Below are 26241 nucleotides of genomic sequence, written 5' to 3' on the forward strand. Positions count from 1 at the left end.
TAATTAATATATGCGCTGACGTGCAATGGCTTGACTTTGGTTATCTTGTACGTGCGTGCATCGCGCTGTTTATTCACAATTTCAATCGTTGTTTGTACGCCCATATGGCGCTAATGTAAAAGCTTCATTTCCTGTACAGCGCGACTCGCACTGAAGGTTTACTGCATTCACAGGTCAGCGCGGGCATTGCGCTGGTGTTTTCAGCCCCCGGGCGCCAAGCCAGACTCCTGCTAAGCAGCGGTAATTTATAGTGAATGCGGGCAGCCTGGTCGGGCTTCTCAGTGCTCCCACAGGCTCTAGAGTACCGCGCTGCCGACGGCAGTGACCAGCGACTCATATTAACGCTACAGGCCCCCCTAATAGCTGGAGCGTTCCATTATGAGAGCTTTGCAGATTCGACGTGCGTAGCCCAATTGTGCTATTTTTTAGTATGCTTGGGCTACGCACGCCGTATTATACCCTAAACTGCTCCAGAGCTCATTAGCTCTGAGTCTTTTCCACTGAAGAGACCCTGTGTTATGCCTGAGGTGGCTGTAAGAGTAATCTGGCCTTGGAGTGTGCAAAAACTCCTTAAAACCTTGTCTCTTAGCTCTCTCTATGCCCTGTGGGCTGCTAGAATACTTATACAGCTTTGCTGAGGAGCTAGGTACTCTTATTTAATTGTATTGTGGGTTAGCTCCCCCTGCAACTCCTCTTGTCTGCCCAATTTTATTATAATTCTGCCCTACAATGGAAGATTGGGTCCGATATGAGGATGATAACTTATATGAGGAGGAAGTGTCTACCCCTTCCTTTGAGGATAATATTGTGGAGGCCCTGGGCGCTTCCGTCCAGGAGTCTGTGAATAAGGCCGTTGAAAAGGCAGTCCCTGGGACTGTGCAGCAAACACTGGCTGCTGCATTGAAGTCGATAACGAAACAACTGGAACGATTTGCCAAACGTCACAGCTTTACCTCCCCTGCTGACCCAGCAAAGGATGCTACAGCTAGTGGGCCCCAGTCTAAGTCTTGGTCGCATGCCAATGCTTTTTCCTCTCTACCTCCGTCTGGTAAGGCCAAACGTCCTGACACTGATACAGACACAGACACTGATACCACAGTGACTGAAACCCCTGATGAGGCTCCCCCGAAGAAAACGTCTAAGAAGACAAAACACATGGAGTGAGACCTGTCCCAGACTATGTCTACCCTGTTCACTTTCAACTCTGCCAACATAGTCCACGCTAGGCCTTCGGACTGGGCTCCTGCGCCAGAGGTGGCTGCATATCTGCATGATAACCTCCAACAGAGCTTTGATAAAGAGGTGCGTAACAGATTACGCTCTGAATGTCCCAGACCCGATATTCCGGACGAGGTTGAAAACACTACGGATATCGACGCAAGTCAACTCACCTTCCTCAAGAAGTTAGCCGAGGACCCTAAGAAAGGTATTGATCGGGCCTGGCAGAGCTGCCAGGACAAACCCCTGGACGTGGCAGGCCCTCTCGCTAAGATATTAGAAATGGCCTTAGAGGCACAAGAGTCGGGCACTGAGGTGAACCCTGATGTCCTTGCGGGGTGGACCCAGCGAGCCATTTACCTATTAGGTAACGCGAATTGCGCTATATCTACGGAATGGTGCAAGTCACTTCTCATGGGGATGGACTCCAACCTTACTGAGTTGGATGCAGTAGAACCGGGGCCCCTGGCAGAGGGCAATCTCTTCAGAGAACGCTTTGTCAAAGATTTTTCCGAGTACGTGGGCAAGTTCACAACACTAGATAAGGCCCAGTCTGGCATCGAATGAGTCTTTCAGTCCAGCCTTTTTCATCAGGTCGAGCGAGGCCGAGGACGGTCGCCAGGCCACCAATTCCTCCAAGGTCCTCAGCGAGGAGACTACGGAAGGGGCCGAGGAGAGTGGGATTCCACTCGCGGGGGAACCTTCTACCCCACCAGACAATGCTTTAACCAGTGGCGTTTCCACAGAGGTGGCTACTGAGGGGGATTCCAAGCCCCATATTCTGCAGGTAAGTGCTCCTGACAACTTTCTAATAACCATAGGGGGTGGCACTCCGTTTTTCTATCACAATTGGTTTCGAATTTCTCAGGATGCATGGATTTTGCAGACAATTCAGGGGTTCCATTTAGATTTCTATCATACTCCCTATCAGAGCAAATGACCAAAACAGCTTTCTTTTTCCCAACTAGAATGCAATGTTATCAATTCCGAACTAGACGGATTGCTGCAGAAGCACGCGATAGAGCGTTGCAACGAGGGACCTCGCGGTTTTTGCAGCAATATTTTCTTAGTGCAGAAGAAGGGCGGAGGTCACATGAAAGTATTGAATGGGAAGGAATTTAACCAGTTCATGACCTGCAAGCACTTCAAGATGGAGCGCATCCACCTTTTGGCAGATCTTCTGAAAGAAGGAGACTGGATGGTCCAGCTGGACCTGAAAGACGCATACCTGTCAATACCTATTTTTCCGCCTCACTGCCGGTTCCTTCAATTTCAATGGCGGAACCAGAGGTTTGAGTACTTGGTCCTTCCTTTCGGGCTCTCCTCAGCACCATGGTGTTTCACCAAGGTGATGAAACCGGTGATAGCTCACCTACGAGAGCAAGGTATTCGCATGATAGTGTATCTACATACTCATCATGGCACAATCCCCACTGGTAGCTGCTCATCATCTACAAATGACCATAACTACTTTACAAAGCCTGGGGTTCATGATCAACAAATCCAAATCAACCCTTTCACCCTCGCAAACTGTGGATATTCTGGGGTTTGTCATAGATTCTCAGACGACCCAGTTGAGTCTTCCCCGCTCCAAACTGAAAATCATCAGAAAGGAGCTCTCCACGCTATTATCCAAGCAAACAATCTCACTCAGAGTAATTGCCAGGATCGGGGTCTTCTGTCATCCTCCATACAGGCAATCTTTACGGGTCCTCTTCATTATCGGGCCCTTCAGAGGTTAAACATACAACACCTTCAGAAAGGTCTCTCTCACATGGATGTTGTACCTCTCTCTCAGGAAGTGCAGGAAGAAATACAGTGGTGGCTGATCCACGTGGAGGTATGGAACGACAGAGCCATTTTCGGGTCTCAGCCAGAGGTAGTTATAGAATCTGACGGCAGCTGTTGGGGCTGGGGTGCGCGTTGCTGAGATATCTCCACAGGCGGGCAATGGTCCCTGCACGAACTCGGTCTTCACATCAACTGCCTGGAACTCGTAGCGGGATCGTTCGCGATCTGGACACTGTCACCCAAATGACTCTCATGTTGCATCCTTCTTCGGATGGACAACATCTCGGCGGTGAGGTACATCAACAAATTGGGATGTACGAGGCCCTCTCTGCTTTCAGAAATAGCGAAGGACTTCTGGCATTACTGCCTAAGTCATCAGATATCGGTGATTGCCGAATATATCCCAAGGCAGTCGAACATAGTAGCAAACTGGAACTCCTAGCACCTCAAGGATTATGCCGATTTGCAACTCCAACCCCAGATAGTCAGGTGGTTGCAAGGGATCTGGGGCAGTTGCGAGATCGACCTATTTGCGTCCAGACTGAATCGACAGTTGGAGAAGTTCTTCACCTGGAGACCGGATCCGTTAGCACTGGCGACTGATGCTTTTTCTCAGGACTGGTTCAAGAGCCTGAATTATGCCTTTCCCCCTTTCATATTGATTCCATGGGTGACTACCCAGGTGTCTCGCCATCTGGCGAAAGTGATTTTAGTAACCCCCATGTGGAAGTCACAGCCTTGGTTCCCAATATTATTGGAGATGAGCTGTGACTCCCCCAGGATGATTCCGTCATCCCCGATGATGCTCCAGCGCCCTCATGGAGAAATGCACCCGATGATGTTAGCGGGACAGTTATGCCTGATGGCCTGGAGACTTTCAGGCAAAGATGACAAATGCCTGGATTTTTGGACGCAGCTGCGGCTTTCATCAGCCAAGCCTGGGCTCCCTCCACCAGGAGACGATATTCTTCGGCCTGGAAAGGCTGTGTTTGTTGGTGTGTGGAACGACACATGGATCCAGAGGGGGCTGAACTATACGAAGTTGTACATTTTCTATTTGAAAAAGCAATGGAAGGTCTGGCGTACCGTTTGGTTAACAATTTCCATTCGGCCATTTCAGCTGGTCATTCTCAGATAGATGGCAAACCAGTAGATATGCATCTGGTAATTTGTAAGTTATTAAAAGGTATTAGGGTAGCGAATCCACCTAAACCAAAGTATTCCTCTCTGTGGGATGCATCTCTAGTTCTATGTGTAGTTCGATGTCTAAAGGCTTATGTACAAGATCTATACAAGATCTATACAAGATCTATACAAGATCTATACAAGATCTATACAACCTGATGGTGTGGCCCAATTGTTAATTGCACTCCAGAAACCTTATAAACCAGTGTCCGCGGCTACTATAGCCAGATGGTTAAAATCTGTCATGCAAGAAGCGGGTATTGATACCCAAGTGTATGGAGCGCATTCTGTGCGTGGAGCTATGGCCTTCAAAATCTTCATGTTAGGTTCTACTGTTCAGGATATCATGCGATCTGCTGACTGTTCTTCTGAATCAACTTTTAAACAGTTTTACTAAAAACCGGCAGGTGATATAGCTTCAGTTGTATTTGATAAGCACTAAGCTAGCATAATCCGAAGCCTCCGGTCCTGTAATAGAATAAAAAATTAGCTAGCATTCGCAACAAGAATTTTCAATTCTATTAAGGACACGGAGGCGATGATTATCCCACCCGGTTGTATTACAGTACTGTAATGTTTACCCACCCATATGTATAGATTAATCTGTCTAAACAGAAATTACGGGTTCCTTATATCTCCTTCCTTCCAGGTTCTGAGAAGAAGATGGAGTAGCACTACTTATTGTTAAGAAGATATTAAAGCTCCAGTTTGGTTTCTTCCATGTTGGAGGGTTTTGTTTGGACTTGTATTATCCTTGAGACTAAAACATTCAAGCAAAGAAAGAGTCTCACGTAATGGTTATGGTCGCTCTTATAGGGTCATACAGGAAGTGATGTAGACCGAAGCATCATGGGATGTTTAGTTTTTTTTGCATACAAAAAAGTTTTGATTGGCTGCTGTGAGTGGCAATAAAATAGTAAGAGAAGCAAAATCCTCGCCGTCCATGTCCTTTATAGAATTTTTTATTCCACACATAGGTGACATCTTTAAGATAATTATTGAGATGTTAAGATCCATCGATACGGGGGGAGTGGCTTGGCCGGCTGCAAGATGGCTGCACCTTGAGTGGGCTCTGCCGGCCAAGCGTCTAATTCCGGCACCATCCTACAGACATCGACCCATCCACCACTCTGCCCGTCGGCGCACCTACTCCTGTTGGACTCCAGCACTTACCGGGCCGGGCCTGGTGTCTCTGGGTGCCTCCCCGGCACAGTTCCCGGCCTTGTGGTGGGGACGGCTTCCCTGGGCCTCGCACTATTTGCCTTGCTGCTGGGCCCGTCGCTGAGCTGAAAGCGCTCCTGTGTTGGGCGCACACTACGGACCTCGCTACTGGACCCCTGGCTGCCCCGGTGAGTTGTGCCGTTGCCTGGGGGGGTGCCTGCGGGGTGGGGCCTGCCGGCTGTGCGGCCTGGTGTTGTGGTGCTGCAGCGCTGCGGTGGCCTGGCCGGCTCGTCTGGGCCACGCGCGGGCTGTGGCGCTATCGGCGCTGGGCTGGGGGAGCAGTAGACCCCCCTTGCCTCCTCCGCTGGGTGCCCGCCCCGCGGCCGGTGTCAGTCCTGGTGCATCAGGACCACGGACCTACCTCTCATCTTGGCTGGACCTTCCCGATCTCCTGGCCCGGCTCGCGCTGCGGAGAGAGGCACCACCTGCTGTGCTGCGGTCCCTCTGCACTGAGTGATCCGGCCGCCTCTATATGCCCGACGGCTGCAGCTGACTGACTATGCGGCCTAGTCCTGGAGCTGCGCCCTGCTGCCACCTGTTGTTGCTCCCAGTACCTCTGTGGTCTCTGGCCCTCTGCTGGGGTCCGTCCTCACCTCGCTTTGGCTGCCTGCGGCGGGCTACCACCGCCTGTGTGCCTGCTCGTGTGAGGCCCCCCTCCTGGGGCGCCCTGCCATTGCGTCCTGCCCTGGGCGCGGCGGCGCTCCTCTTACCTCGCCCTGGGGGCCTCGACCCCCTGTTGTTTAATTATTTTGTCCACCATAAGCGTGGAAGGGTATACTCAGACGTGAGTCCCTTGCTCATTGCACCATCAGGATTCAAGCAAGCCGTTCCGAAGACGGCTGAAATGCCAGAAACCGGTCCCCGGAAGCTTGTTTCCTTCCCAGTGAAAGAATTGGCTTGGTAGTTTGGTGTGCCCTGTTCCCATGATGCACTGGGCCAGGGACAGACTAATTTGCATATAGCCAGGTTCTGTGCTGGGATGGTGCAGTGAGCTAAAAAACGGTGTTGGATTAAGCCCTGATCTCTTGACTGGGGGAAGAGTATTCTGCTTAATTCAGAAACTCTGTCCATCACCACCCCCTGTTGTTTAATTATTTTGTCCACCATAAGCGTGGAAGGGTATACTCAGATGTGAGTCCCTTGCTCATTGCACCATCAGGATTCAAGCAAGCCGGGCCAAAGACGGCTGAAATGCCAGAAACCGGTCCCCGGAAGCTTGTTTCCTTCCCAGTGAAAGAATTGGCTTGGTAGTTTGGTTTGCCCTATTCCCATGATGCACTGAGCCAGGGACAGACTAATTTGCATATAGCCAGGTTCTGAGGTGGGAGTGTGCAGTGAGCTAAAAAACGGTGTTGGATTAAGCCCTGATCTCTTGACTAGGTGAGAGTATTCTGCTTAATTCAGAAACTCTGTCCATCACCACCCCCTGTTGTTTAACTACAATTTAGCAATGTCATCTTCAGTTTTGCTATCTTTCCTGAAGTTTTGGTTATCGTGGGAAGTGGCTGGTTACATAGATTACAAAGCGAGGGTATGAAATCAGGGTCTATAGTGTGAGAGCAGGGTTGGGTTGAGTTCTTACCAAGTGTGAGGAGGTCTGTTTTCGAGTAGTGAATTCGATGATTTTCGCTTCTTAGGGCTCCGGAGTTTGTCTGATGAATGAGGCCATAGAGTTCTGCCCCGCGCCCCGGTCGTTCGCGGACGGGCGCAGGTGGGCTGGACTCTGGCTTGACTCCGGCGCGCGATCGGCGCGCCCGCAATGCGCGTCCGCTGCGCGGAGCCATTGACATATGTTTTTATGCCGTCGTCCGAGTGACGTGCACTGCGAGCCCTCACTAAGATGGCCGCTACCCTATCCCTGTTAGTCCCCGCAGATGGCGGCCCATGATTCGGCCACACCCACAAGGGAAAGGCAAGTAGTCTGCAGTTATCCGAGAAAAGAACGAGGATTTGGAGGCCCGTTCTCGGAGATTGATCCTGCGCATCACGGGCCTCCTGGAGTCCACGAACATTGAGAAGATGGAGGACTTTGTGGAGGAGCTGATCAGGGAGCTGTTTGGTGAGGCATTGTCCCCCGTCTTCCTTGTCTAGAGGGCACATCGCTCGCTGGGGCCTCGTCCACGCCCCGGTCTCCCCCGCGTCCGATCATAGCAAAGATTCTGAACTACCGAGATCGGGACGCCATCCTCCAGGCGGCTCGGGAACCATCAACCACCAGGGTAACAACCTTTCCTTCTTCCCTTATTACACCCTCTCCATGCAGGCCGCCCAGAGAGAATTCCTCCCTGCAAAACAAATTCTTCTCAAGCATGAGGTTTCCTATTCGTTGGCCTACCCGGAAAAACTTTCCGGATCGCAGGGAGGCTCTGGCGATCGCTAAAAAACTGGACAGGGAGACCGGGTACCTTAGCGACATTGAATGAGTAGTGCTGTTTTTTAACTGTCTGCTTGATTATTGTTCTCTTTTACTGATGTCTGTCCCTCCTCGGCTTGGTCACCCTGCTTCTTTGCAGGGGCGTATGCTGGGTCCTGCCATGCCCCCACGGGATGATTGTACTATTTTTTCAGTTCTGCATCAAATTAACCCTGACCTCCCGGCTGTGGCTGCAGTGCTCGATGCCACGAAGGCGTTTGACACGCTGGAGTGGCCTTTCCTTTTTTATGTCCTCTCACGCATGGGGTTTAGTGCTCACTGTTTGTGAAATATTAAATTGTTATATACTGACCCCACCGCCCGGTTGCGCATTAATGGCCAGGTCACGGATCCCATCCGCATTTTGCGTGGCACAAGGCAGGGTTGCCCATTGTCGCCCATGCTTTTTGCCATTGCTATGGAGCTCCTGGCCGCCTGCCCTTCGGCAGCACCACACCCAAAGGGGAATCGTTTTTTCGTCCCGCTCCCTCTTGGTCTCCATGTAGGCGGACGACGTTACCCTTTAAAGGCGTGACTCATATGGATGGCCCTAAGTGTAGTCCATGTTAAACCATCTTGTCTACATCATCCTGCCTCCATATTGTAACTTTAGTCCTAGCAGCCATAAGATATTTTTTCTGCAGGCCTTGATGCACCTTATGAATTTTATGTGTGTGATTGTATAATTATTGTAGTGAGTGAGGTTGAAAGTGAGTGTATTTTTAGTGGATGATTGTTGGAGTGTGTGGGACCTCAATGTATGCATTCTGCTTAATTCTAACTATGATTCAATTTAAAACCAGAAACACCACAGTTTCTATTTTCACCTTGTGTATGATGTAGAGTTTAAATCAATGTATATATTTTTCTAAAGCACCTATATGAACTCTATATATGAACTCAATAAATAGCAAATAAACTATATATATTTTCACAAAAAAGGTCAATTGATTTTGTGTGATGTATTGTCGGCTCTGATACGTATCTTTTGTCACCTCCCATTTTATTGTAAGGATCCCCACGGGACCTTGAAATTTATCCTGGCAGGGTAGTTCCTGTTTCTATTCAGCTGTTCCTTCCCCTGTTTCCTGTCAGTATCTAAATCCCCTTGGGGAACCCCCTTCTATTTTGTTGACGCTACCCTATACGTCCACCATCCCCAGGAAAATCTCAGCCCCCTGGTGCGTGAAGTTATTTGGTTCGGTTCGATGGGCTCTCGGGGATCCCGATTAATTGGAGTAAATCCGTACTCTTCCCGTTGACAGATGCCACTCTTCCGTTCGTGCCTGATTATCCCTTCGAGTGGGCGTCTGGTCCCACGCGCTATCTTGGCATCTAGTTGAGCAGGGACCCGGACGAACTCTGAAGGTCCAATTTTGGCCACGCTGTGGACTGGTTTGAATCTAAGTTCCCCCAGTGGAGTCGATTGCCGCTCTCCCTAGCCGGCCGCGTTGCCATTGCCAAGATGGTGGTCCTCCCCAAATTTATTTATCTCTTCTCTAACATACCCATCCCCTGACCGCTTACTTTTTTTCGCAGGTTGTGTTCACTTGTGGTGTCCTTGATCTGGGCGGGGCGACAGCCCAGGGTTGCTTATGAAATCCTGACCCTACCAATGTCAGCCGGTGGGCTGGGTGCGCCTGATTTCCGTCTCTACGCCCTTTGTGCTCAGGCCAGTTTCCTGCACTTCTGGCTGCATCCCACCCCCTACCAGCCTCCGTCGCGGTTGAGTCTGGTGTTGCCGCCCCCAAGCCTCTCGCTACAGCGTTGTTTGCCCCATTGCAGTGCGCCCTCGGTCGGAGGTGAACACGGTGAAGACACTGCACTGGGCGTGGTCCTTTTTGCGCCGACTGGCTGGGCTATCTCTTCTATCTGCTGGCGCTATACCCATTACTAACCACCCGGAATTTCCCCCACTTAAGTCATTCTGTATGTCTCGGCACGCAGCACTGCGGGGCCTCAAGACCGTAGCTGATCTTTATCCCGACGATTCCTTTTATTCACTCCCTGAGTCGCCATCATTGATGGACACACTTTTGTACTACCAGCTGCGTGCCACCTGCGGGAAATTGCACCCAGCCTTTCTGCAGCCCCCGCCCACTTTCCCTGCCCTGGATTTGTTATATACTTCAGTATCCTCACGTAAACTTGTCACCAGTCTGTATGCCTCTGCCTTGTCATCCTCTCCCATCTCCACGACACAGGCGTGCGAGGCGTGGAGCGCGGACCTGGGTGTGGACATTTCGGACGCCGATTGGCTCTATTGTTGTAACCAAACCACAAAACTTTCCCCAAACTATCGGCTTCGATTTATCCATTTTAAGTTTCTGCACAGGCTCTATCGGTTCTGTGCGATGCTCCGCTCCTTCCGCGGATTTCGCTCATTTGGCCTGGCTTTGACCTCGGGTGCAGGTGTTCTGGCTGGAGGTCTGCTCCACGATCTCCGAAATCACTGGCACCTCTATTACTCGGGACCCCCTTCTCTGTCTCCATGGATTTGTTAAGCCATGTCCGGATGCGTCGCATCGGCTTATCTTGATGCTCATGGTGCTAGCCCGGCGTAGGGTGGCTATGTGTTGGGGCCGCCGGGCTGCCCCCGTGGTGTCGGACTGGCTGGAGGATGCTTCCCGTTGTCAAATGCTGCTATCAGAATTTTGAGACCTGTTGCCAACTAGATCTCGCCAGGTTGATATCTGGGGTCCATTGGTCGCCTACCTCCTTTCCCGTTCCTCCTTTAGCGAGCCTGCCTTATGCCTGATTGGGGGGTGGGTTGCCTCCATGATAACGGTGTTGCATTCCGGCCCGCTTTCACCCTGTCCCATAGAGAGCAGTAGGGAGTCCAGCCACCGCCCCATTTCCCTTCCGTCCCTGCTGCTGCCTCTCCCGCGCTCCCCGCCGGCCCTTGGTCCGAGGCGGCCGCCGGTGCTGGTCGGTGGCAGACCTCTTCCCAGTATTTCCCCGGGTTTCCTCCCCAGCTCGCTAGCCCCTCGGGCGTTCCCTCTTCTTGTCTGCTTGCCTGGGAGAAAATGTACCTGTGAAGCCGCCGTCCTGATGATGGTTTGCTGTGCTATGCCAACGGCAACGCACTGTAGATGATTGAATAAGATGTACTTTTAATGGATTACACCTTGCTACTTTGTACTGGGTCCCTGCATGTAACTTTTCTGTTTGGCGGTATTGTTGTACTGCAACTTTTTTAATAAAAAAAGTAAAAAAAAAAAAAAAAGATCCAAAGATACAGCCCCAGCAGGAGCAGCCTGCTAGCTGCTCAGCCCATCTTCCAACTGTCTCACACACACCCCAGGCACCCAAGCATTCCCAAACATTCCACTCACGTCAACATTCCACACAGGACACTCAAACTGGCTGAGAAGCTAGGAACAAGATAACATAGAACATAATAACACAACATGAAGATACTACAAACTGCCTGTGAAAACGAAAGCAGTTGTAATTTAAACTCATCCATTATAGAACGCTACTGTAAAAGTGGGGCACATGTACTAGTATGCACCCATTTTAGCTAATTAATGGGGAAAAAGATCCCGTAAACTATGGCTTTTCAGAACAAGGAACAAACATTGGTAAATGCAGGAAAATATGCTGCAGCCTATAGAAATGGAGGAAAAGTAAGTGGCACGCACAGGAACCAATGAAAAGCCAGAAAAGAGAGGGGGTGGGATGTAAGCCCCTTTTAAGTTTATATTAAAAACAGTAGATTTCACAAGCACAGCACAAACGCTGTGCAGGCAGAACCTAAAAAGACAACCATGAGCAGAGTGCTGCAACATGATCAGGGTCAGGCTGGGAACCAAATTAGCCTTGGTAACATTTTTCAAACACAACATCCCAAAGGAGTAGAACAGGACAATTCAGCTCGCCCCCTCCCATTATCGCCTAATGTTGTAATTACCACCCCCTGCCAGAACGACATTCTGTCTGAAGGTCTTGAGGTCAGTAATGGAGAAGTGGACACTCTCGACTCACAATCACGCCCTCAAGCTGATATTATCACTGAAAATGTAGTGCCAGCTGTTAAAACATCGGGGAAAAAAAGAAAGAGGGGTGCATCTAAATTTACGACCAAGAAGAGGAAACAGCCAGCTCGCCAGAAAACCCAACCCACCCCTCTGAGTATGTGGAAACGAGGAGCAAATGCTGTTAATACTACAACAGTAAGCTCAACTGAGCCAACAAATGAGTCCACTGTTGACAACACCAGAGGTGGTATCCAATTCCATTTTTACTCAAACTGAAAAAACAACCGCACAAGGAACAAGTAGACATTTGGATGATACTTTTATTGACACTATAGTGGACTCTATCCATGGACGTTTAAAATATTTGGTGGACAAACAATTCAATGCTTTATTTAAACACCTTGACAGAATGGAAACCTTGGTTAAGAAACTTGACACGCAAAGTCAAGTGGTTACTGTTGTTGATAAAATTAGAGGGGAGCAGATTTCTAAACCAACAGAGGCTGCAGCTCATGGCGAATGAATCCCCTACTGTTAATATTGCATTTACAATGTGTGGCAATCTTAAGAATGATGCCTGTCCTAAACCAATTGGTAGTATGACGCCTATAGCGAATCCAGCATCTGGAAATAGGTCTACTTGTAATAACTTGCCTCAAAAACCAGCATTAGTTACTCCTGCCCATTTGGAAAACACCCCCACAATTTCTGCTATTGCCCCAATTAACATTGCCACACCCATTAATTTGGGTAATAGTCCATCCAAGGATGTTCTTAACTTACCCCCGGACGCATGCCCTTATGCTTTGATTTTAGCAGGGGTCCCCCCGCTTAAAAAAGACCAATCTGAATCTTGGGAACATCTCAAGAACAAGAGTATGGATTGGCTAATAAAGTATAAGGGTCTAGGGTCAACAAATGCTAATGAAATTCTAATGGTCCGTCGAGTAGGGTGGGTGGGACCATCTGAAAAGAACATCCCAGGTGACTGCATAGTCGTGAATTTTAGACGTCCACCCCTGGTGAAATGGCTATTACAAGCTGAAATGTATAACAACACTGCCCCAACTCAGATATACCCACTACCCTTAGGCTTTTTTTATAAACCTTCCTAATGGTCACGCAACCCTCTAACTCCAACATATATCACACAAGATCGGTTCACAGCCTTGTCCGGCCTAGAAAGTCAGGATTGACTAATAAGTCAAACACTGACCACTACACCTGAATCACCGGAATTTTTAGCTAAATCCCCTATTAATGTAGAACCTAGAGGCTTAGACCCTAACCTGTATGTGTTAAGTTGGAATATTGCAGGATTGAGATCCAAATTAAACTCAATTGAGTGGGTTGATTTGGTTAGTGAATATGACATCCTGATGTTCCAAGAGACATGGTGCACAAGCGAATTGGTCTTGGATGGGTTTGCGTGTTATATTAGTATTGTACCAAGCCCAAAAATGGGACGTTCGTGTGGGGGTTTATCTACTAGGATAAAGATTGCAGCTGGAGGTAGCATAAAACCTGTGGCGACAAATAAAGAGAATTTTCAAGCCACAATCTACACAAGGGGGGCATCGATATGTTTAATTAATTTTTACAATAATGATTTTATATCACTACCGAATAGGAATTTTATTAATTTGTTTGAATTTATTGATGGATTACAAGATGCACGGAGGTAGGGTAAAATAGATGGTCTCTGCTTAGGTGGGGATTTTAACGTATGGTTAAAAAGAGATACTGATACCATTACCCCCGCGCCGGCAAGGTATAATACATGTAAAAGGGGCGAGGAGCTTAGTAATTTCTTATCCTCCCGCAACCTAATTAACACCATGGAAAAGGCCGGCACTGACCGAAACAAAGATCACTTGCCTACCTACAGAGGGCGTGGATGCTCATCCACCATAGATTATGTTTTTATATCATCTGCACTGGAATTTTTTTTAGTTAAGGCTGAGGATTTAAGCACTAGTCAAGGTGATCACAATCCCCTTATAATAACTATCAGACTCTTTTCGAAATTTCTTAATTGAAGAGAAATAAACGCAAAACATTTGGTGACATCCACTGACAAACTTAGAGTAATCTGGAAGGGCATAGATAATAAGGCCCTGTTTGAACGTATGATAAAAGCACACCCTTCATTTGTAGACACGTGCTTATCGAGCAGCGCTGCGGGCAGCAAAATCGTTGAGGCCTTTAGCGGTCTGTGTGCCGGGATCAAACACATAATCTCTAAACCCGTCATTAACTCAAGTAAGAACCCTAGATGGTTCGACGGCACATGCTCACAGGCCAATAGAGACCTGCGTGCAGCATCAGCGGCTACATCCAGGGATCTAATTTTAGTCAGATTGCTAAGAGCCTCTTACAAGGAAGCAACCAAATCCCGCTCTCAAGCTATATTAAAAGAACGTTGGGAAAATCTTGCTTGTGCTGCATTACTTAAGGATGTAATCGGATTTTGGAGTGAAGTTAAAGAAATGAGGTCTATGGATTCGGCCATCACTCCAATAAGTTGTAATATACCCACGGAACTTTGGGAAGAGCATTTTGCTAGAATTTATACTGCTCCCACAATGGTTTCCAGCATTCATACATCTCTTCCAGCTTCACAGTTTGCCACAACTATCTCGGAAGTTGAGGATGCCATAAACCAAAGCGCAGGGAATAAAGCCCCAGGCCCTGATGGGCTGTCTACTGATCTTATAAAACACACACCAGAGTTCTGGGCCCCACTCTTATGCAATGTTTTAATAACTTGATCAATACATCTATTCCGAACTCTTGGTCGACAAGCATCATTGTGTCCATTTTTAAAAAGGGTGTTAGATCCAATCCGAGCTGCTACCACCCAATTTCCTTGATTGATAACACCCTAAACATCTTGGGAAAGGTTGTCTTCAATAAGATTAGGAATTGGGCTGAAGACAACCAAATTTTAAATTATTGTCAGTTGGGATTCAGAAGTAATGTTGGCACTGTGGAACAGTGTTTAAATTTGAACCTCATTTTGGGCAAATACACGATTGCCCAAAAAGTCCCACTATACTTAGCATTCATGGACTTAACCTCAGCTTTTGATTTTGTTAATAGATCGCGTCTATGGGAGATCCTTTTAAAATGCGGGTTAGATGAGGCTTTGGTTTATTTTTTGGCGTATTTGCACAGGGACTTAAAGGCACAGGTGAGGATATGTACTGACGGGGAGGTTTCTGGTGACATCACTATTGGTAGAGGGGTTCAGACAAGGTTGTGTTCTGGCCACTCTACTTTTTATCCTTTATATAAATGAATTGCACAACTCCCTGTCTACACTGACTAGTGATGTTCCCAAAATTAATGGTAAAATCTTCCCCCGTGCTTCTCTATGCCGATGATGCAGTCCTTATGGGCCGCACACCAAACGCACTACGCACTTTAGTTACTGGATTTGTATCCTTTATGGCTAATCTGGACCTTTGCACGAATTTTTAAAAATCTTATATAATGACTTGCGGGCCAAAAAAGCATTGTATGAAGTCTATAAAATTGGGCAACGAATCATTAGAATGCACTAGCACTTTTCCATACTTGGGCCCAGTTTTTGCAGATTCTGGCTCTTGGCAAGCACATGTAGCCCATGGCAGAACCAAACTTTGCAAAGCAGAGAATTCCGTCATTAGTCTTAGGCTACCAAAACAGGCCGAGGTGGTTGTACCTTTGATTCAGATATACAAATCACAATGTATACCTACAGCCACTTATGGTGCTGAAGTTTTGGGGGTATGTGAAATGTAGTGGAATCCAAGTTGAGGAGAATAGGTTCTGTAGAAAAATCCTCTGGCCCAAATCTCCTCTCCAACCTACATATGTCATAAAGAAATGAACTTATACTATGTGGAGGATTTCATTAGATTTCGCCCAGCGTTATTTTGGATAAAACTATGGCAGAATCCTGCTGCCACCCTAACTAGAGAAATAATCACCGACTGTCTCAGATGTGATAAAAGTGGGAGTATACCATGGTTTAGGGCAGTAAAAGACAGTCTAGCAAGCATAAAGCTGGAGCATATATTCAAACACCCATTAAGAGCAGAAACCATAAGCATTAAATCTGTAAGGGGGGCATTGTATGATCATTATTTTAAAGAAAGACAGAATATAGAGCGTCATAAAACATCGATTATTAGATACATGCCCCTATTGGAAACACTAAGCACTCAAAACCACTTGCCTCAGAAATTTCTCAGGAAAAACATTGGGAGGCGGAAAAGGAGCCTACTCTACCGTCTGAGGGATGGCAGCATAAAATATTCCCTTTTCTTTCCGATAGGATACAACAACAACCTTGAGCAGATGAACTGCCCTTGCGGTTTTGGCAGCAAGCAAACAGTGCTTCATTTTTTATTCTTTTGTAAATATTATACAAGATACACAAAACAGTATTTACATCCTTTTTTTAAGGCAAGGGCTATCGTGGATTTTGAACAAGCTTATTTTGAAACTTTAAAATTGGGAAGTGATGATTTGATATTCCATTTAAGCACGTTTTTATCAGTTGCAATATGCTCGCGTGCTTCCATGAGTGAATGAATTTTAACATCTCATGAACCTTGTAATATTTTCATGAGCACTTCCCCGCCCTTCCCCGCTTTTTGCCACATATTAACACCATCGATATGTTGACGATTCAGCTAGAATTGTGAGGGTCCTGTATCTTGATGACTGCTTGTCTATCATTTTATTTTACGGTGCATATATATTGTTGACCTTGTACAATTGATTCAATGTCATGTTCTAATATTGATACTGATGCGGCTATTACTGTTTGATTAATTGCCCACCTTTTGCACTTTATTTACAATGCACTTTACAAATGATACAATGCGTTATTTGGCATTTTGTGTCCAATGCTGCTAGTCTTATTGGCCCATCTAACATTTTAAACGTTTAACAGTGTAATTTGTATTGGAAGATATGTACTTATATTTGTATCCTATTCTGGTGGTGATAAATTGTGCTTTTATGGATATTTTTATCTGAATAAAGATTTTTTGACTTGACTTGACTATAGTCTGCTGGGATGTTTTTTACTGATGCTTTTCCTGATATTAAATCAAACATTGCCTGCAGCAACTTCACATCCATGCAGTTTCCCAAACCTTGCAAAGCACTTGTACAGCTTGTATTTACAACTTAAAAACTAGCAATTTCCAAACATGGGCCATTTTGACAATCTGAGTAACTAATGGGGGTCACTTTTATTTTGGTGCCCGGGACCATTTTCTGTCCCGGTCCAACCCACCCTGTCAAGAGTTTGACATAGTATCTCATCCACCAAATTCTAAAGAATGCCCTAAGTGTTTGCATAAGTCTATCAACTTTGGCAACGCAATAAGGATACTATATTTTTTACATACAACGCTCTTGCATGGTCCCCAAAGTTAGAGTGAGAAGGGAATACTGGTCCAAAGGAAATTATTCGTAGATTTTAAATGCTCACCCTGCCCTTTCATATTTTCTCAGCAACGTGTAAAAAAAATTAGAGCCCTTGTTCCCTGAAACTTTGCGAAGAGGCCCTTGTGAAACACAGTATGGTGCCAATGTATTTCTTCGTTCGAAGGCCTACGGGTGCACTGATCAACTGTGTTGCATGGCATAATCAGCAGCACAATTTTGGAAAAGGTGATGGACAGAGTTTCTGAATGATGCAGAATACTCCTACCCAGTCAAGAGATCAGGGCTGGATCCATCACCGTTTTGTAGCTCACTGCACCATCCCAGCTTCAGAACCTGGCTATATACGAATTAGTCTGTTCCTGTCCCAGTGCATGATGGGAACAGGGCAAACCAAACTACCAAGCCAATTCTTATACTGGGAAGGAGACAAGCTACCGGGGACCGGTTTCTGGCATTTCAGCCGTCGTCGGCCCGGCTTGCTTGAATCCTGATGGTGCAAGGAGCTAGGGACTCACGTCTGAGTATACCCTCTCACACTTAGTGTGGATAAAATCAATTTTGGAAAAGGTGATGGACAGAGTTTCTGAATGATGCAGAATACTCCTACCCAGTCAAGAGATCAGGGCTTGATCCATCACCGTTTTTTAGCTCACTGCACCATCCCAGCTTCAGAACCTGGCTATATGCAAATTAGTCTGTTCCTGTCCCAGTGCATGATGGGAACAGGGCAAACCAAACTAACAAGCCAATTCTTATACTGGGAAGGAGACAAGCTACCGGGGACCGGTTTCTGGCATTTCAGCCGTCGTCGGCCCGGCTTGCTTGAATCCTGATGGTGCAATGAGCTAGGTATGCACGTCTGAGTATACCCTCCCACACTTAGTGTGGATAAAATCAATTTTGGAAAAGGTGATGGACAGAGTTTCTGAATGATGCAGAATACTCCTACCCAGTCAAGAGATCAGGGCTTGATCCATCACTGTTTTTTAGCTCACTGCACCATCCCAGCTTCAGAACCTGGCTATATGCAAATTAGTCTGTTCCTGTCCCAGTGCATGATGGGAACAGGGCAAACCAAACTACCAAGCCAATTCTTATACTGGGAAAGAGACAAGCTACCGGGGACCGGTTTCTGGCATTTCAGCCGTCGTCGGCCCGGCTTGCTTGAATCCTGATGGTGCAATGAGCTAGGGACTCACGTCTGAGTATACCCTCCCACACTTAGTGTGGATAAAATCAATTTTGAAAAAGGTGATGGACAGAGTTTCTGAATGATGCAGAATACTCCTACCCAGTCAAGAGATCAGGGCTTGATCCATCACCGTTTTTTAGCTCACTGCACCATCCCAGCTTCAGAACCTGGCTATATGCAAATTAGTCTGTTCCTGTCCCAGTGCATGATGGGAACAGGGCAAACCAAACTACCAAGCCAATTCTTATACTGGGAAGGAGACAAGCTACCGGGGACCGGTTTCTGGCATTTCAGCCGTCGTCGGCCCGGCTTGCTTGAATCCTGATGGTGCAATGAGCTAGGGACGCACGTCTGAGTATACCCTCCCACACTTAGTGTGGATAAAATCAATTTTGGAAAAGGTGATGGACAGAGTTTCTGAATGATGCAGAATACTCCTACCCAGTCAAGAGATCAGGGCTTGATCCATCACCGTTTTTTAGCTCACTGCACCATCCCAGCTTCAGAACCTGGCTATATGCAAATTAGTCTGTTCCTGTCCCAGTGCATGATGGGAACAGGGCAAACCAAACTACCAAGCCAATTCTTATCCTGGGAAGGAGACAAGCTACCGGGGACCGGTTTCTGGCATTTCAGCCGTCGTCGGCCCGGCTTGCTTGAATCCTGATGGTGCAATGAGCTAGGGACTCACGTCTGAGTATACCCTCCCACACTTAGTGTGGATAAAATCAATTTTGGAAAAGGTGATGGACAGAGTTTCTGAATGATGCAGAATACTCCTACCCAGTCAAGAGATCAGGGCTTGATCCATCACCGTTTTTTAGCTCACTGCACCATCCCAGCTTCAGAACCTGGCTATATGCAAATTAGTCTGTTCCTGTCCCAGTGCATGATGGGAACAGGGCAAACCAAACTACCAAGCCAATTCTTATCCTGGGAAGGAGACAAGCTACCGGGGACCGGTTTCTGGCATTTCAGCCGTCGTCGGCCCGGCTTGCTTGAATCCTTATGGTGCAATGAGCTAGGGACTCACGTCTGAGTATACCCTCCCACACTTAGTGTGGATAAAATCAATTTTGGAAAAGGTGATGGACAGAGTTTCTGAATGATGCAGAATACTCCTACCCAGTCAAGAGATCAGGGCTTGATCCATCACCGTTTTTTAGCTCACTGCACCATCCCAGCTTCAGAACCTGGCTATATGCAAATTAGTCTGTTCCTGTCCCAGTGCATGATGGGAACAGGGCAAACCAAACTACCAAGCCAATTCTTATCCTGGGAAGGAGACAAGCTACCGGGGACCGGTTTCTGGCATTTCAGCCGTCGTCGGCCCGTCTTGCTTGAATCCTGATGGTGCAATGAGCTAGGGACTCCCGTCTGAGTATACCCTCCCACACTTAGTGTGGATAAAATCAATTTTGGAAAAGGTGATGGACAGAGTTTCTGAATGATGCAGAATACTCCTACCCAGTCAAGAGATCAGGGCTTGATCCATCACCGTTTTTTAGCTCACTGCACCATCCCAGCTTCAGAACCTGGCTATATGCAAATTAGTCTGTTCCTGTCCCAGTGCATGATGGGAACAGGGCAAACCAAACTACCAAGCCAATTCTTATCCTGGGAAGGAGACAAGCTACCGGGGACCGGTTTCTGGCATTTCAGCCGTCGTCGGCCCGGCTTGCTTGAATCCTGATGGTGCAATGAGCTAGGGACTCCCGTCTGAGTATACCCTCCCACACTTAGTGTGGATAAAATCAATTTTGGAAAAGGTGATGGACAGAGTTTCTGAATGATGCAGAATACTCCTACCCAGTCAAGAGATCAGGGCTTGATCCATCACCGTTTTTTAGCTCACTGCACCATCCCAGCTTCAGAACCTGGCTATATGCAAATTAGTCTGTTCCTGTCCCAGTGCATGATGGGAACAGGGCAAACCAAACTACCAAGCCAATTCTTATACTGGGAAGGAGACAAGCTACCGGGGACCGGTTTCTGGCATTTCAGCCGTCGTCGGCCCGGCTTGCTTGAATCCTGATGGTGCAATGAGCTAGGGACTCATGTCTGAGTATACCCTCCCACACTTAGTGTGGATAAAATCAATTTTGGAAAAGGTGATGGACAGAGTTTCTGAATGATGCAGAATACTCCTACCCAGTCAAGAGATCAGGGCTTGATCCATCACCGTTTTTTAGCTCACTGCACCATCCCAGCTTCAGAACCTGGCTATATGCAAATTAGTCTGTTCCTGTCCCAGTGCATAATGGGAACAGGGCAAACCAAACTACCAAGCCAATTCTTATACTGGGAAGGTGACAAGCTACCGGGGACCGGTTTCTGGCATTTCAGCCGCCGTCGGCCCGGCTTGCTTGAATCCTGATGGTGCAATGAGCTAGGGACGCACGTCTGAGTATACCCTCCCACACTTAGTGTGGATAAAATCAATTTTGGAAAAGGTGATGGACAGAGTTTCTGAATGATGCAGAATACTCCTACCCAGTCAAGAGATCAGGGCTTGATCCATCACCGTTTTTTAGCTCACTGCACCATCCCAGCTTCAGAACCTGGCTATATGCAAATTAGTCTGTTCCTGTCCCAGTGCATGATGGGAACAGGGCAAACCAAACTACCAAGCCAATTCATATACTGGGAAGGAGACAAGCTACCGGGGACCGGTTTCTGGCATTTCAGCCGTCGTCGGCCCGGCTTGCTTGAATCCTGATGGTGCAATGAGCTAGGGACTCACGTCTGAGTATACCCTCCCACACTTTAGGGCCTCATTATGATTGCGGTGAATCCGCATACTCCGTACCGGCGGAAGCCACCGCCGTCCCGGAGTATGCGGATTCACCGCCGCAGCCACATATAACACCCACCGCCAGATTAGGATGGCGGTGGGATTGCGGATGGACCAGCGGCGGACTGCAGGTCCGTCCGCCACTGATCCGCGGGGTGGGGAGGGCTATTTGGTGACGGTGTCTGCAAGACACCGTCAGCCAAATTAGGATTTGCACGGAGACATGCTTTTCCGCGGCGGCTTTTCCGCCTTGGAAAAGCATGTGGACTTTGGCTTTTGGGGGCCGTTGCGGGCCCCCAGGGTGTCGGGGGGTTAGGGGTGCACATGGGGGTACCTATGGTACCCCCCAACATTTACATGCACAAAGCGGCAGGCACCGCGCGCTGCCTGCCTCTTTGTGCATGTAAATGTAATACATGCATTTTTAACATTGCGGCGGGTGCAGCTTGAAGCTGCACCCGCCGCAATGTTAAAAATAGAGGATGTGACCGCCACCCTGGCGGTCACATCCTAATCTGCATGGAGGGACCGCCGCTGCCCCTGCGGACGGTCCCTCCTTCTCTATGGTGGCGGACGGACTCAGGTCCGTCGGCCATCATAATCGGCCCCTTAGTGTGGATAACATCAATTTTGGAAAAGGTGATGGACAGAGTTTCTGAATGATGCAGAATACTCCTACCCAGTCAAGAGATCAGGGCTTGATCCATCACCGTCAGCAGCACAACCTTTACTAATTAAGGACCATAATCTTATTCTCTAAAAGTTGCCTTCTGGGACCTGTGGTGCAATGCAAATAAAATCTTGCAAAATCCAAATCCTGGATCTTCCATTGAACAATGCAATTGTTCCATAAGTAATAAAGGAGTGCCACAGGTAATGTTCCAGGCTCCTTGGTATTGCAGAGTAGCCCACATTTGAAATAACCATGGCCACTTTGGTGGGTGTATTTGGACAGTTTTACATGATGTCAGTAATCAAGAAATTCAAGCTGAGAAAAATCATTAGGCATTAACAGAATATTTGCTCAAGTATGAAGTATTTCACTTACACCCAGCGCTACTGGCTCTCCTTTGTAAAAACTCTGCAGAGGTTTCATGGGTGAACGGATGGCACCTGCACCCATCTTGGAGGGTTCCCCTTGGGGGTCAACCCCAGTGATGACCACACAACCATCCTCTTTTTCTGTAGTGGACATGTCTTGATCCTTGTGCCTAAAGTTAATACAAATAAATAAATCAAAACAGCACACATAAGTGGACACAAGAGACATAGACCTAGGAAATTAAAGAGAATTTGGTACATTTGAGGTGTGAAATGGGAAAGTGGGCAGCCCACTTTGGGGCCCAGATTTAATAACATTTTTCATAGGATTGACATTACTTTTGTAAAGCAAACCTGACGCAAAGTATTGTGGTGGTAATTAATTTACAACTCAAAACAAGATTTACATTGGAAAGCTGATCAAAGTAACACCAAGAAGCACTATGCACAACTTTGCATTATGTGGCATCAAGGGGATGGCACATGGGCATTCTGTGCAACCACCAACTTGTGATGCAAATCTCTATCTACTAACATTGATAGACATGGAATTGAGCTAAACAATTACCCCTTCTCGAGCAGGCATAATAACAGATCAAGTTTTCAAATTATCTGCATTGTTCCAACTTTGTATGTGTGCAGCACACAGGCAAAGTGGGAAAAAGGATTACTGTACAGTTTTGTACTGGAAGGGTGCCCTACCAGTACACAATCTATGCCTGATAGAGCACACACTCTGTTGAACTATGGTGTAAAAGTGTGTGTGTTAGTGCTTAGAAGCTTAAGTGCACTTACGCAAGGAAAGAGACAGTAGATATGGTGCTGGTCTGCTCTCTATCTTCCATACAGCAAGCAGCACAGCAACTTTGGTTGCTGTGCTGCGCTTGGTCAAAATATAGTAAATCTGTCCCTTAGTGTATAAGGGGCAGTCATAAGGGAATTACACTGCCCTAATGATGGGATATAATTACAATGAATACATGTTATTGGCCTAATATATACAATATAACCCTATAACCGTTCGTTAGCATTGCATTATTCACATAGTATTATTATAGTTAGGATGATTCACTCTAGTGTTGCCTAAACCTATTGGTATGACCGGAGCCATCTTGTTTCGTTTCTCTGCCTCCAATGCCGTTTCCCTGAAATCACGTGATTAGGCTTTCTGTACGAAACTACTATGGCAAACCGAGCTGTCTGCTTCATTCGTTAGTTTGTAGCTCAGGGAAACCCAAGGTCACACCTGCCCTTCTTATGGGTGTGCACATTCTAGCAGAGCCCGTTCCTGCACTCCCCGAGCTACAGATAGAAAGGGAGGAACCTTACTGACCTGCCCCCGGAATAGCCTAGGCCCAGCTACTAGCAATCAATTGTGCCTTATATGGGTCTTCCTGCTGGCTCACTGACAAGTTGTATCTTTCCTAGTAAGGTGACATCGTGCTATGTGTGAAACGTGTATATGCTTTGCTCTGCTTGTGTGTAATCAGTCTCCTCTGCGCACCTTCGAGACTCGTGTAGACTGAGGCTCCACTGTCAGGGCCTGTATCTGCAGAATAAACGATTGAACCTTCTCCATTGCCGACTCACTTATTATTTACGAATAAGGTATATGGGCTATTGTGAGTATAGTCCATTAGTATAATATTTTGGTTCCTTCAGTTGGCGACTCCGCCGGGACTCCGCAATAGGGTCGTCCTCTCCTGTAAACAGGAGTAGAAGGGACAGGGAGGAGTTCTGGCCGAGTGGGTGGACGGAAAGAGAATCCTGATTTGAAACACCCGTTTTGTGGTACGAAAACAAGAAATTCCACTCTCGAGCCCAGTATCCCTCCAAGCTGCTGAAGAGCCTACGCCGGAGTCCTACGGGCTTAACCCAAGAGAAGAACAGGCTGTGTCGGTGTGTTAAGGAGTCGGCAGTGGAGAATTCGCAATCGACCTGAGTGCACCAGGTGAGTGAATCTCTGATTGTATTGGATAAGAAACACTTGGAAGAAGTGTTTTTCTCGGTAGCGGTTAACTGCATTCTGAAGGTGGCCTGGGAAGCCGGACCACAAGGGAATCTGAGGGTCTGACGTTGCGGCGAAGTGGCTGCGCGGGTAGATGCCTCACGGACTTGTTTGGTGAAAACTTGAGACCACACCTGGTGCTTTAGCGGTGTACTGAGTTACTCGCTCGGCCAAATCCTCTTCGGGAAAGCCCTGGGAGCAACTGGGTAAGCTAGGGTTCTGGAGCTGCGTGCCCAGACGCCCGGCCCAACCAGAACAGGACCATGGGATGGCTTGTAAGAGGGTTCGTGGTTCGCCTACCAGGTGATCTCAGAACAGTCTAGCGACTGTTCATTTTGTTGTTGAATTTTGTTGGTCTGGAATTCAGTTGAATCGGTTCCCCGAACAGGAGTCGACGGGCTCTGTTCGTTCTGAAGACATGTCATCTGCATAGAATAAGTATTCAGTACTGAAAAAGTTATTGCCTTGCGACGCTTTACAGCACTTTATGGCGAGAAAATAGAAGAATAAATGAGTGTGAGTGGTGAAGAGGACGCGTCCGAATGTGAATGGTTTTTGGAGTATATGAGTAGAATTGTGTGAACATTACAATAATGTCTTGTTTTAGTAAAATATGTTTCGGGTGCTGCTGTCGGCGAAATAAACGGCTGGAAGAAAGACAGCCTGTCCCTCCCGAGGACAGCCCCAGTTTTGATATGTATGTGAAACACGGTCTTACACCGATTTTGTTTAATACGATTTGGAATAAGTATACCAAAGATAATTCCGATTTGCAATGGCCTCTAACGGGGTCGTTTGATGAGAAAAAGATTATTACATCCAAAACAAATTGTTTATGAAGAAAAGCCGCCAGTCGATGTTCGACTCCTTGAACCTGTGGTTGAAGGAGGCAAAACGGCGACGGATAAGAGAAGAGAAATTGGGAAAGCTTAAATCAGGACAGACAGTCACCCAGAAAGCTATAGCTTATGATAAAGGGAAGGTGGAAGAAAATATCTCACAAATGGATAGGCAGTTCCGTTTAGAGACGGACAAAAGTTATATGACACGACCGGAGACAGGAGATGAAATAGAGGATTTATTAGAAGCCCGACCACCCCCTCCTTATGCCCCACAGGGATTTTACCCAGCCGTGCCTTTGCTACGGACAGGCCAAATTGGAGCAGCATTGGCCGCGGGAGCACCGGTACCGGCTGCCACGGCCCCTGCTGATGGATCAGTACTAAGTGCGTTACTTCCCCTTCCCACTCTCCAACCAACTACCTCACCTTTGATATCCCTACAGCCGGAGGAGGCTGTCCCTTCCCCTTCGCACCCTGTATTTCTCTCCCCTCTGACTCAAGCTGCTATAGATCCCCGATACACGGCTTGTCTAGATACCACACCCAAACGCCTTAGACCGGACTTGAGTGATCAGCGAGTCTATACTAAGTCATTATTGGGTACAGAAGAAAGGAAGGCCATAGTGATTCAGGCATCCCAGTGGATGCGGAACGCCATATACACCTTGGAAGACATTTGGAGAACCATGAAAGACTTTTAACCAGTTGCGCAGCACCTGGCATTGGAGAATATGGCAATCCGATTGATTTCACTATGGGAGCAGTGTTTCGAGGAAGGAATACCTCCTCAAATACTGCGTGATATAAGAGATCGAGCTTTTAAATTCCAATTACAGGCTGATGAAGTATATCATAACGTAGCAACGCTGGTGCATTATCGTGAACGAATTCACCGGATTGGGGAGCGCAGTACCCCATGAGAGAGGTGCATACCCTCTTCTATCCTGAACTACCTGAAGTAAGGGATGCCAATGGCCAAGTAACTAGGGCTCGCGTGGATGCTAGGCTTCAGGAACAATGGGCTTATACCCCTTGTAAACGAAGCGAGGTCCTTACTCTAAAAGCTCAGCTCCCCGACCCCCGTAAAAATCCCACTGCTTACTATAAG

General features: G+C 47.4%; 2 protein-coding genes across 4 annotated transcripts in view; both read right to left on the reverse strand.

Annotated features, from left to right (window-relative positions):
• LOC147703524 (membrane-spanning 4-domains subfamily A member 4A-like) overlaps positions 1-26241 on the reverse strand; it is a 1156223-nt gene that overhangs the window by 297220 nt on the left and 832762 nt on the right. The gene's annotated exons all lie outside the window — the stretch shown is intronic.
• Positions 1-26241, reverse strand: part of LOC147703525 (membrane-spanning 4-domains subfamily A member 4A-like) — a 345084-nt gene that overhangs the window by 297220 nt on the left and 21623 nt on the right. Inside the window, exon 2 of the mRNA XM_086931894.1 lies at positions 22291-22453. Within this exon, the coding sequence (XP_086788020.1) occupies positions 22291-22437 (147 nt within the window). The 5' untranslated portion in view covers positions 22438-22453. The remainder of the gene's footprint in view (positions 1-22290; positions 22454-26241) is intronic.

Source organism: Lissotriton vulgaris, chromosome 7 (assembly GCF_964263255.1).
Source record: "Lissotriton vulgaris chromosome 7, aLisVul1.2, whole genome shotgun sequence".
Taxonomy (NCBI): domain Eukaryota; kingdom Metazoa; phylum Chordata; class Amphibia; order Caudata; family Salamandridae; genus Lissotriton; species Lissotriton vulgaris.